Raw genomic sequence first — 12476 nt, forward strand, 5'->3', positions numbered from 1 at the left:
TTGCATGTTGGTGGAGTGATATAACTCATATTAAATTATCTCATCAAAATTTTTCATATTTTTAATGACTATTTAGATGACATGCAAGATATCTGTGTATAAAAAACTGTTTCCTCAAACATTCTCCGTATATCATAATTCATAAGAACTAGGACGATGTCATGCTCATATGGTACGGTAGCATCGTTATAAATTGTGTCTATATAAGGTCACTTTTATCTTGATAATAATTACTTTTTAATTATTAATTCAATTTAAAAATTTTCTAAATTATATTCCTATATGGAATCTCGTTTACCTGTATTCTAAACAGTACTGGTACATAAACTCTTTTCTGCATGATATTTAACTTGTAATATTATTTGAGATACTTCTAAATTGTATTCATATGTTGACTCTTTCTCTTATTTTTTCTATTTTAACCAGAATTTTAGATCTTTCTTATTTGTATTTATAGACGGATTTCCCCCTCAATATCAATTATTTTAAATTTTTGATCCACGATTTAGATTTTTCATTTACACCGAGGCACTTTTATTTTTCTTTATTTTTTCTAGAATAGTAAAACTTGAGCAATGAAATATGGTCTAAACTATAATTTACTAAAAATAATATGGTATATTAGTTGATATTTTCACCGAATAATTAACCAAAGAGTATTTATTACTGCCTCCGTCCCATAATAATCTTATTTTTTGTTTTTCCGTGTCCAATGTTTGACCATTCGTCTTATTTGAAATCTTTGCTGAGTTAAATATTAAAGCAACGTAATCCGTCAAGTTACTTATTAATCTTACTCGATCGGACGAGCTCCTGTAACTAAATCAAACGAAACAGATCGGACTTAACCTCGAACACGATATAATTATAATTATAGAAACAATATTACCATTCTCTATGTACACGGAGAGAGTTGCAAACTGTAATTCCAAAACCCAATTTCGTTTTCATTAAATCTTTTCTCTGTTTCGTGTTAGTGCCTGAGCCTGGCCCATCGGCCAGTGACTCACATCCGGAGACGTGGGCACAGCAACGCGAAGGGTATAAAAGCTCCTCCCCGGAAAACGCTGCCCCGCCCCGCCTCGCCTCCTTCCCAAATATAGATAACCCACGCCACCGCCGCGAGCGCGAAGCAACAAAGGCGCGCGCGAGGAGACGACGCGCGGAGGAGGAGGAGGAGGAGGAGGAGAGAGAGGAAGAGGAGGAGCCCTCCGTGCCCTTGCCTTCTTCCCCCTTTCCCTCCACCCGTTCGTCCGATCGGTCGCCCCGGATCGCCAGCCAGAATCTCCGCCCGGTGCGCCCCCGGGGAAGATCAGGTATTGGCCAGATTCGAGGAGATCGCGGCAGCTTTAGATGATTTTTATGTTTTTTTTTGGGTGAGGGATAAGGAGGGGGATCGATCGATTCATCATTCATGAGCTGCTGCGTGTTGCCCAAATCCATGCCATTTTGAATTTTGTTGGAATTATTAGTGTTGCTTTGGCTGTTGACGTGAGCGATTTGGGTGTGACGATAGACTTCGATCGTTTCCATGGTGGCCGCGGGAGACTGCCTTTGATTTGGTTAATTGTTTAGACAATTCTGATGCATGCTTGCGAAATGTAGTTGATGCAACAATGTTTGGATAACTCTCTTGCAATGTCAGAGTCGGCCTGGGTTTGGAGCGATGGTGCATCATATTCGCTTTGCGGAATGAGTAATGGTGGAGCCTAAGAAATCCCGATGACGATGGGTGTGGTGTCAAGGGAGGTATTGCCTGCATGCGAGAGGCTCTGTTTCCTTTGCCCGTCACTGCGAACGAGGTCTCGGCATCCGGTCAAGCGGTACAAGAAGTTGCTCTCCGAAATCTTCCCTAAGTCACAGGTGACACCCGTCGTAGATGTTCATGGATAAATTAGGTTTTGTTTAGCTGTAGTATACGTGTGCGCATCACGGATAATATACTGTATTTTGAGCTCGCTTATTTCAGATTCATCAATCTGTTAGTTTTCTTCTGTATCATAATCCAAATTAACACTAGTTGATTATTTTAGCACCTCTCTTTGTATTAGCATACATTGAAACTATCATGATTACAAAAAGTTCTGTCATGCAAGTTTCTACTGTTGTATATAAGTTTCTGCGCACACTTAAAAGCACACCTATAAAAACGCATCAGGGGAAACTGTTAAACCTGTAAATGCTTTGTTGTTCTCTTTAGGATGAAGAACCCAATGACCGAAAGATCGGCAAATTGTGCGAATATATTTCGAGGAATCCTTTGCGTGTTCCAAAGGTGTACTTCTCTTTTCATCTCATATATATTATTCTTGTTGTCGTAACATTCAAAAAAAAAATTCTTGTTGTCATGGTTCACCATTTTGGAAATTGAATTCTTATCGAGTGCTTAATTATTTAATCATCAGAGGAAGCTGCAGTGCATGACATTGTTTCTGTTCATAACTATGTCCCTCCCAAGTTAATCAAATGCACAACATGCTGACTTTCTTGGTTAAAACAAGTGGGTTGTTTCCATTCAAAACATTTTAGCGTGCTTTTTTTTTTTACAAATCTAACTTTACTCTGCTGGTTAATTTATGTTCAACCTAACGCAAGATATATCCTACTTTGAAACTATCAGGAAGTATTTTATATTTGGGATAACTTCTTTTCCCTATTCGTGAATTTGATCCTTCTATCATTGAAAATTTTTCCTTGCACTTTGGTAGATTACAGTTTATTTAGAGCAAAAATTCTACAAGGAATTGAGAGCTGAGCATTTTGGGTCAGTGAAGGTCGTCATGGCAATTTACCGAAAGGTGATATGTTCTTGTCAGGAGCAATTGTAAGTTATTTTTGCTTATAAATATAGTTACATGTGCTCCATTGAATATGCTGAAGGTTATAGAGGAGTCTTATTGTTTTGTCAACTTATAAGAAAAAATTGAATTTCAAAACTTAATATTTGTGTTGGATTTCTGTATTACCTGTCTCTAAAAATTTCATCATACTGCCACTAAATTATAATTTTGTTTTATTTGCATATATTATTTTCTATGTGGTAATCGGTCAGTGACCGTCTGTCCCATTTGAACCGTACTTCCATTGTATTTCCTGGCAACAGGATAATTAGTTTTAAATTATCACTTCATCACATATAATAACTCCATATGTTAACAGGTTCAAAGAATATATAAAGAATTTTTCTCATCATTATGTACTACATTAGAGAGTATGCAAATGCTTTAAAGTTTCTTTTAGAAAAAAGGAAATTTTGGGTATACTTGAGAAACACTACCAATCTACCATACATCTAAACGAATGAGATAATGTGGAAATTCAACAAGAGAACTGTATATTGGACATTACTGTTGCTCTAATGCAATTATCGATGACATAATTTTCTTTCTGAAATATAATCTATTAGTGGTTTGATAGTAGGTTTTTTGGAATATAGTTTGCAGAAAGAACTTATCCACTAATGAAAATGTAATAGGATATACTTAACACATTTCTAGGACAACATTGTTTATTTTCCGTTTGCATTTGCATATAATAGAAAAACAATTACCGCAGAGAACTCATGCATTATTACGTTTTAATCATTGTAGAAATTGCAACATCGGATCGCAGCAACCCATACTTCGTAGAACTATTCTAGCTGCTTTCTATGTTTGTAGCCAATCACTACATATCAATCTTAGTTGCTTTAGTAAGTCAGTACTATAATTTACATACAACTCCTTTACACCTATATTAATATACTTATATACAACCACTAGGCTATTTTTACGAGAAATTTTATGATACTTGAGAAAGTAGTATCTCAAGGTACCATTTTTATGTAAATTTTTGGTATCTTGAGATGCCTAGTACCTAGAGGTACCTCAAGCTAACATTTCAAAAATCATAAAAACAAAGCTCTTTATTTGCACTTATGTTACTTTGCAAAGACTAAGTGGTACACTTATATATTAATAATCCCAATTATATATTTGGTGTAAGCTATTTAGATGTTTTTCTGAAGTCACCTATTTGGGTAAATTTTCCTCACTGGCAACCATTGAAGTTTACAATATGAGTTCTTTTATCATTGTTGAAATGATGCTTTAAGATGTCATATTTTCTAGTGTAAAAATTTGATAACTCTAGATAATGGGTACCTCGAGATACATAAATTTTATACTAAAAATTTGGTACATCGAGGTATTTTCTCAAGGGCTGTAAAATCCTCCTTACAAGATATATTGTTGCAATTCTTTTACTTAGCGTGAATAATTGCTATAGTAACTGGACCACTGTTTTGCAGGCCACTTTTTGCCAATAGCTTGCTAAACATCATAGAAGCCCTATTGGAACAGAACAGACATGATGATTTGCGGACAATAGCGTGTCAAACACTTTTTTACTTTGTAAACAACCAGGTATTTAAACATTCGGGTAGGCATCAGTTTACAAGGTGAAATGGTCTTGAGATTTGCATGCTTCTTCCAATAAAACTCCTTTTTCAGTCAATTTTGAGTTGTCTGTTACATCTTTCTCATCGCAGGTTGATAGCACATACATGTTCAATTTAGAAAGCCAAATTCCCAAACTATGTCATCTGGCCCAAGAGATTGGTGAGAATGAGAAGACATCTATTGTTCATGCAGCTGGCCTCCAAGCCCTTTCATCCATGGTACCTCTCCTGTTATGGCTTGTGGTGCTGTAGGTTCATGTTTACTTTGTTCTGCATGGCGTTTTTTTTGTTGCCAACCAAACAGATGCTTGCCAATACCATCCTGGATCTCTTCAAAATGTTTCTCTTATCCGTATATCGTACCATTCAAGATAATCCATTTTATCCCTTCAACATACAATGGACCTTGCATCATGCTGCCTAGGGTTGGATTTATCTATATTCCCTCTGAAAATTCCTGCAGGACCCAGAATTTTTTTTTAATTTTCTTATCTGATACATATTTGTCTCTTGCTATTTTCGCCCAGATTTTTCATGCCTAATATACATTGGTGTGGATTGCAGGTGTGGTTTATGGGTGAGCATTCCCATATATCTTCAGAGCTCGACAATGTAAGTGTGGTATTTCCAGTTTTCTAAGCTGCTGGTGGGTAAAGGATAATCAGTTCAAAACAAGCTTTTAATTTTCATGAACTTTTAATTCATATTATAAGGTGTTTTAGTTTTGTCCTATGTCAATTCATATTGTAAGTTGTTTTAGTTGTCATGTGCCAAAGTTCTTTAAAATTGATCCAGTTTATAAAAAATAATTAGCACCAATATTACCAAATGTTGGAGTGTATAAAGTGAATTGTCTGCCTTTCCCTATCAGCTTAGACCTTTAGGTGTAACTGGCTGGTGCATGCAATTTAACATGGTATTAGAACCAGAGGTCTCGAGTTCGAATCTTGATTGTAGCCCACTCCAATATTTCACGCTTGAGACTTGAGGAGGTCTTGCATGAGGGGGAGTGTTGGAGTGTATAAAGTGAATTGTCCACTTTTTCCTATCAGTTTAGGCTTTTAGGTGTAACTAATCGGTGCATGCAACTTAACACCAAATAAATACACTATCAAGATATATTTCATGGTATGTGTGTGTTTTGGCTTTCTTGGTGTTCATCCTATGGGAGATTTACTTGAAAGGTTTCCTTCTTGTTAATACAAAGATACACATCTCTCATGTGTGCTCGAGAAAAGAAAAGATATATATCATGATAAATTCTAATTAAACTAATTTGATGTTGTAGATGCTGGTGCATTTTTTCTGTAAATTTCATCAAAATTAGATAAGTTTAACTTGGGATGAAACTAAAACACCTTCCAATATGGAAATGTGGGAATATAAGTTTAAGAAATATCTGAGCAAGAAACCTAATACCTTATGGTCTGGCTTGCACATGGCTTTGGTACCTGCTAGTTGTCTTCCTTCAAAACCACGTAACACACAAGTTCTACTTATGTCAATTAGTCGTTAGCTCTTCTCAGACCACATGGCCTAAGGTCCAGAATTATGTGACCAGAATTACTGCCATTCTGCCAACCCACCTCTGTTCTCAGCCATCATAATTTGATTCCACAGGTTGTCTCTGCAGTTTTGGAGAACTACGAGAGCCCGTATGCAAATTCTCACAATGATGGCGCTGCTATTGAGGTTACGAGGACTCGGTGGGTGAGTGAAGTTCTGGAAACTGAACGTCATGAGCCTCCCAGTGTTACCATTTTGACAAGGGTTCCTTCATGGAAAGATATTAGATCTTCCCGCAGTTTATTAAACCTAACAATGTAAGTAAGTTTAGTCGTGGAATACATTTATTTTTCATGTTATATAAGCTTCTCTATATCTTATCTCTTTTAAATTATTTGCCCAACACAGTGAAGAATCAGAAAGTCCAAATTTTTGGTCAGGGATCTGTCTGCACAACCTTGCTAGGATATCCAGGGAAGCAACAACAGTCCGACGAGTTCTGGAAGCTATATTTCGTTATTTTGATAACAATCTGTGGTCACCTTCTAAAGGACTTGCACTGTGTGTCCTTCTGGATATGCAAATTGTGATAGAGAAATCTGGTATTCAGTGCTTCCTGAATCTTCTGTTTTTTATTTCTTTTCATATTTGTTCCTCTTATTTATTTTAATACATTTTATGGTTCTATGAGATATTACAAGCCCTATTATCTTGAATAATTGCTTATGCTGATAGACAAATTATTGGCTGACAGGACAGAATTCACATATATTGTTATCCATGTTAGTCAAGCATCTTGAACACAAGAATGTATTGAAGCAGCCAGATAAGATTCTGGACATCATTGAGGTCACAACACGCCTTGCTGAGCACTCCAAAGCTCAATCTTCTACTGCACTAATGTCTGCAATAAGTGATATGGTCAGGCATTTGAGTAAAAACATGCAATCCTTGGTCGGTGATCTAGGTTCTGGAGATGGCATGGTTATGAATGAAAAATATGGGAAATCAGTGAATGAATGTCTCGTTCAGTTGTCTAGAAAGGTCAGTTTCCCGTAAATGTGTTTTACCAGCGTAAGTGCATTGCTTTTTTCATTTTACCTACACTAGTAAAGTGTCTGTACGTAAGTACGAGACTATAACTATCACATAGGTACATAAAAATTCTATTTTGAAATTCACAGCTAATTAGAGGTGTTTTTTAAGCGTGTGATGAGCGGTCCACTTGTTTGAATTTGGAGGGAGTTTGTTGGGTGGTGGGTGACAAGATTCACCATCCGCCACTAATATTATCTTCTAGAGCTATTTTACAGTCCTTAAGAAGTTACCTAGAGGTACTAAAATTTTAGTGTAAGTGTCCTAAAATTTTAGTACTTTACACTAAAATTTTGGTATCTCTCGGTATCTACTTAAGGACTGTAAAATTGTTCTATCTTCTATATTAGTTAGAAGTATACTATATACTATTATATTACCTATGTGTTGCAAGTGATCCTATTAAAGAAAATTATCATTATCATATTATTACTATTATCTTTTGCATATACTATCTCATAATAACATAATTGCTACATATATTTGTTACTGAGATGTGGTCCCACAATTATCTTTTTCTTTCCAAGAGTTAATGTGAGTTGTTGACATGCGAGTCAAGGGGTTGATTGTTTGGTTTTTTATGAAAAAGTCAAATGACATATTTACAATAAAAAAATAATTTATGAATAAAACTTTGATGTATGTATTTTTAGCAATCCAAAAACCAAGGTTGAAAAATAAATTTTGGTGAAAAAAAAATCCTAAAATCAAGTTTAAATTTAAAGTTAAAAATTCCAATTTTGACTTATAAGCATAAGCAAAAGCGAAAAGATAAGAGTGCACATGATATTTTTTTTTCTTTTTAATAAATAGGAGGGATTTGGTGGTGGGATGGGTGACACATTAGCAACCACCATCTATGCATGTGCTCCTTCAATTGATCTATATTCTCTTCAGGTAGGCGATGCTGGTCCTATCCTTGATACGTTGGCTGTTGTTCTGGAGAACATTTCAAGTACTACACCTGTTGCACGTTCCACTATTGCTGCAACATATCGTACAGCTCAAATAATTGCATCATTACCAAACCTATCATACCAGAGTAAAGTAAGTTTACAATATTTGTATTCTTACCTTTAAACTATGCAAATTGTTCAACGATATGTACTACACGTTGTAGGCATTTCCTGAGGCATTGTTTCATCAATTGCTTTTGGCAATGGTCTATCCAGATTGTGAGACACATTTAGGGGCACATCGGATTTTCTCTGTCGTTCTTGTTCCTTCTTCTGTATCTCCATGCTCATTTCCAGGCTCTTCACAAACAAGCAAGATTGATCTTAAAAGGACATTGTCTAGGACTACATCTGTTTTTTCATCTTCTGCTGCTTTGTTTGGGAAATTAAAAAGAGAAGTGTTTTCATTTCGTGAAAATCCACGCCTGGATGGCACTAATCTAATCCCCATCAGTGAGGATTCAGATCAAATAAGCGGGAATGATCCAAAACTATTCAAATCACAGACAATTCAAAGGATGGCTAGTACAAAAGATACTTCTTTAACATCCTCATCAGAGATAAGCAGTTCGAGTGGTCCAACTCAAGAAACAGTATGTGTTAAAGACTCTAATTTCTTGTAGCTGATAGGCTTATTTATTAGTTATTTCTTTCTTTGTGGGAAAAAATAATTTTTATTCATTTATACGCAGGATCCAGTCACCCTCATGTTGAGTGGTCGTCAGGCGAACCTTCTCCTTTCCTCCTTGTGGACTCAGGCACTTTCACCTGAAAATGTTCCACGAAATTATGAAGCAATTTCTCATACCTATAGCTTGATGCTACTGTTTTCTGAAGCCAAGGTGAGAGGACAATTGGCACAGAATTTTGTGTTATCGTTTCTATTGTCTTCTTTCTTTATGTATAGATAGACCTTCGTATTAGGGATTATGTAGGATTCACATATAGACATCATTTGCAAAGCTCGACTAAACAAGCAATCCATCTAACACAGGAAATGCCAGCATAACGACAATAAATTAGCATGCTATAGTACCCTGCATGTAATGTTGGGTTTTATACATTGCCACTTGCTAATTAAATAATAAATCAGGGTAACTTTGCAGTTTTTTGCACTTGGCGTTAAAACTCCTCTAGTCTTAATACATAGATGTGTAAATCTTACCCCTATTCTAAAAAAATTAATTTAATTTAATTTAATAAATCAGCTATTTTTTTTCTTTCTGATGTGAATCTTTAAGTTTTTATCACATTAATTTTTTAATTTATTGATCGAGATATGCAATATTTTGTTTGATTTTTTATTGCATCAGTCTTTGTGGTTTCACTTAATTGCCACCCTATTGCAGAAATCATGTCTTGACCTTCTTGTTAGCAGCTTTCAGCTTGCCTTCTCTTTGCAAAACATTTCAATACAAGCAGGTATGTACCAGAATTTTATTCCCACCACAATATTGTTATCCCAGTAAATTATACTTAGGCCCCGTTCGGCAGGTAAGATAAGTTATATTATCTCCCTCGTTTTCCGCGCGCACGTTTCCCAAACTGCTAAACGGTGTATTTTTTACAAAAATTTTCTATAAGAAAGATGTTTTAAAAAATCATATTAGTCTATTTCATATTTTTTTTAATAATTAATAATTAATTAATCATATACTAATCTATTACTACGTTTTCCGCACCAAATAAGTTACCTTATCCACCTTCGTAACGAACGCAGCCTTAATCAAACAAGTACATTTTTGTTCATTTACTCTGTGATGATTGTTCTGCTTACGCCATGATTGTTATCATAGACTTTCCATGCCACTTATCTTCCTTCAGAAGTTATATATTCATAATGACTTCAATCAACATGTTTTTCAGGTTTTTTGCCACCATCACGCAGGCGCTCACTCTTTACTTTGGCAACTTCTATGCTTGTGTTTTTTTCAAAAGCCTTTAGCGTTCCATCTCTCATTCCTCCCATGAAAGATTTGTTGACTGAAAGCACAGTAAGTAAAATTCTAGTGCCTCCGTCCCAACATAAGTGCTCTCTTATAGTTCAAATTTGAACTAAGAGAGCAATTATTTTGGGATGGATGGAGTAGTTGCTTAGCTCATTATGATGCACATGGTGATTTGCTGAGCATTTTTACCATCTATGATAGCACTCGAAAAGGATATCTTTCCAAAAACACAAGATAAACAAATTAACATAGACAAATGTCTACTCATTTGTGAACATAGTTTATGTACTTTCTTAATGCAAATTCTTTTAAAAGAATAATTGAAGTTATTAACTAAATGGTTAGCATCCTGTCTTAGTGAAAAGAATGTAGCATGTGGCCTGAAGTTACTGATGGCACATTGGCACCTGAGTTCTAGTGTACTAAAGATGTTTTCTAGTCATTACCAGATCAATTCTAACACTGTAATGCCATAAAATATCTATTGCTTTTACAGTTGTCACATGTAGATTAATCTCTAGACTGTACTGTTAAATAGTGAGTTGACTTTTAAGTGGAGTTGTTGATACTTAGAATATCTTAATACAAAGATGCACAACCCTCTTGCATATTCTCAAAATTGATGCCTATATTATTAATTTCACTTTTTCCTTTTCACGTGTTGTGTGGTTATCCTTTTATTTAAGATCTCATGTTGTGGTGCTATTTGATAAGTGATGTGTTTACCAGGTTGATCCATTTCTTCGCCTGGTTGAAGACTGCAAATTGCAGGTTGTTGAATCTTGCTCGATAATTTATGGTTCAAAAGACGATGATGATCTTGCTTTGAAATCTCTCTCAAACATCAACATGAATGATCAGTCACAACAGGCATCAATTTCTCTTATTCTTAGTAGCTTGAAAGATTTACCTGAGGTATCACAATAATAATTTGGATTATATTTGTCTTCATACTTTTTTGTTGTGGAAATTGCTAATTTTCGCACTATTGGTGGCCGGTACTGCAGGTTGAATTGTCTACTATAAGAAAGCAATTGCTTGAGGAGTTCTCTGCAGATGATGCCTGTCCTTTGGGTTCTCATTTGGTTGAATCTGCTTCAATATCTCCAACATATAATGCTAAGTTGCACCAAAAATCTTTGGAGGTGATAAACCTTGTTTACAAGCACCTGTCTATCTTTTTATTCTTGTTTTCTTATATTACTTCAGTACTTATTATGCAGGTCATTCCTGTTGGCTTTATTTTCGAGGATGATACCTTAGTTGAAGCAGCTGACAGCTTAGCAGAACCTCAATCGCAACATTCTTTGGACAATAGCCTTCTTGATGTGAATCAGCTTCTTGAATCAGTATGTACTTATCTCGCATCTTGAAGCTTTACTCCGCTTAAAATATTATTAATGGAATATGCTATCCCCCATAATTGAGCATAACTGGGGGAATTCATAGGGCCCCATCATAACTTGCAATATTAGTGTGGGATTTTACTCGATACTAAAATTGAACAATTTGAAGATGTACTGATATATATGCTAAAAAGAGGCTATAACTTTTGCAGATTGGGGAAACATCTCGGCATGTTGGAAGACTATCAGTGTCAACAAACCATGCTTTGCCTTTTAAGGAGGTAGCAAACCAATGTGAAGCTCTTTCGGTTGGAAAGCAACAAAAGCTATCTGTCTGTATGAGTGTCCACGAAAAACAGGTTAGTTCCATCTAGAAAGATCACAAACAATTTGAGAGGTCTATAGTTCAACAGATGAAAAATTATTTTTGGAATGCGATGTTTAGGCTACGTCGAACCAAAAATTGGTGCATTTTTAAACCTCATGAAGCAAAGCAAGCACTTCCCCTTTGTATGCAATACTAAAAAAAAGTTTTACTTAATGATGCTTTATATTTGCTATTTTAGTGGGTCTGAATAAAATACCGCTAGGCTTTCAATGTCCTAATACAATAAGACCTTTTTAGCTTCTTATTGTGGGAACCTATACCGCACATGGTTCTCTCTAATTAGTTTGATCAAGGTCATAACATATCTAAGTTTACTTTAGTCTATCTTCTCGAGTTTACACTGACAAGAATCTTGGGACTTTGCAGGATGGTGGATCACTCACAGAGAATCTTGAGTCACCACAGCATATTTCTGCACTGACTGGGTTTGTATCAACAAATGATGAGCAATGTCACTCCGATTTTTGTAAGTTGCCGGTCTTAAGTCCCTATGATAAATTCCTCGCGGGCACCGGCTGCTAAGATAAATGCTATGGTGGGAAGAACATATTGTTGAACCAATATCTATTGACCAACAAAAGAGAGGATACCTTGACAACTCAGATATTCCAAGAGGACACCTTGACACCTCGAATATTCCTGTTTTAATCATTTGGCGGTTTCTAGCTTCATGTATGTATCCTTGTTATTATGCAAGATAAGATAATTGTTTGTATTTGGGCTCACCAGTTTGTGTCATGTTGATTCATACATGGCAGTAAGTTCATTTGCTCAATCCGGCAACCCTTTCTTTTCCAA

At 35.7% G+C, this 12476-nt stretch overlaps 1 protein-coding gene across 4 annotated transcripts; it reads left to right on the forward strand.

The window, feature by feature from the left end:
• The first annotated feature begins 1152 nt into the window (after window positions 1-1152).
• Window positions 1153-12476, forward strand: LOC102711129 (protein SEMI-ROLLED LEAF 2-like). Of its 4 annotated transcripts, XM_006647943.2 has the most exons (20): window positions 1153-1316; window positions 1646-1863; window positions 2201-2275; window positions 2709-2824; window positions 4289-4403; window positions 4529-4657; window positions 5003-5050; window positions 6059-6261; window positions 6353-6546; window positions 6699-6988; window positions 7937-8086; window positions 8160-8588; window positions 8688-8837; window positions 9345-9417; window positions 9862-9989; window positions 10674-10859; window positions 10952-11089; window positions 11168-11293; window positions 11503-11649; window positions 12045-12476. In XM_006647943.2, the coding sequence occupies exons 2-20, from the start codon at window positions 1723-1725 to the stop codon at window positions 12198-12200; spliced, it is 2994 nt and encodes a 997-aa protein (XP_006648006.1). In that variant the 5' UTR covers window positions 1153-1316; window positions 1646-1722; the 3' UTR covers window positions 12201-12476. The 4 variants fall into 4 exon arrangements, with proteins under 4 accessions (XP_006648006.1, XP_006648008.1, XP_015689588.1 ...); XM_006647945.3 differs by lacking the exons at window positions 1153-1316; window positions 1646-1863 and having other exon boundaries at window positions 2258-2275; window positions 2716-2824; XM_015834102.1 differs by lacking the exons at window positions 1153-1316; window positions 1646-1863; window positions 2201-2275 and having other exon boundaries at window positions 2716-2798.

This window comes from Oryza brachyantha, chromosome 2 (genome assembly GCF_000231095.2).
Source record: "Oryza brachyantha chromosome 2, ObraRS2, whole genome shotgun sequence".
In the NCBI taxonomy this organism is placed as follows: Eukaryota; Viridiplantae; Streptophyta; class Magnoliopsida; order Poales; family Poaceae; genus Oryza; species Oryza brachyantha.

What these genes read in the sequence shown, in the direction of transcription:
- LOC102711129 (XM_006647943.2), top strand. Translation starts at nt 1,723, where the DNA reads ATGACGATGGGTGTGGTGTCAAGGGAGGTATTGCCTGCATGCGAGAGG. An exon ending in TATCTTCAGAGCTCGACAAT is followed by an intron (nt 5,051 to 6,058) that starts GTAAGTGTGGTA and finishes TTGATTCCACAG; the next exon opens with GTTGTCTCTGCAGTTTTGGA. An exon ending in AGTTTATTAAACCTAACAAT is followed by an intron (nt 6,262 to 6,352) that starts GTAAGTAAGTTT and finishes TGCCCAACACAG; the next exon opens with TGAAGAATCAGAAAGTCCAA.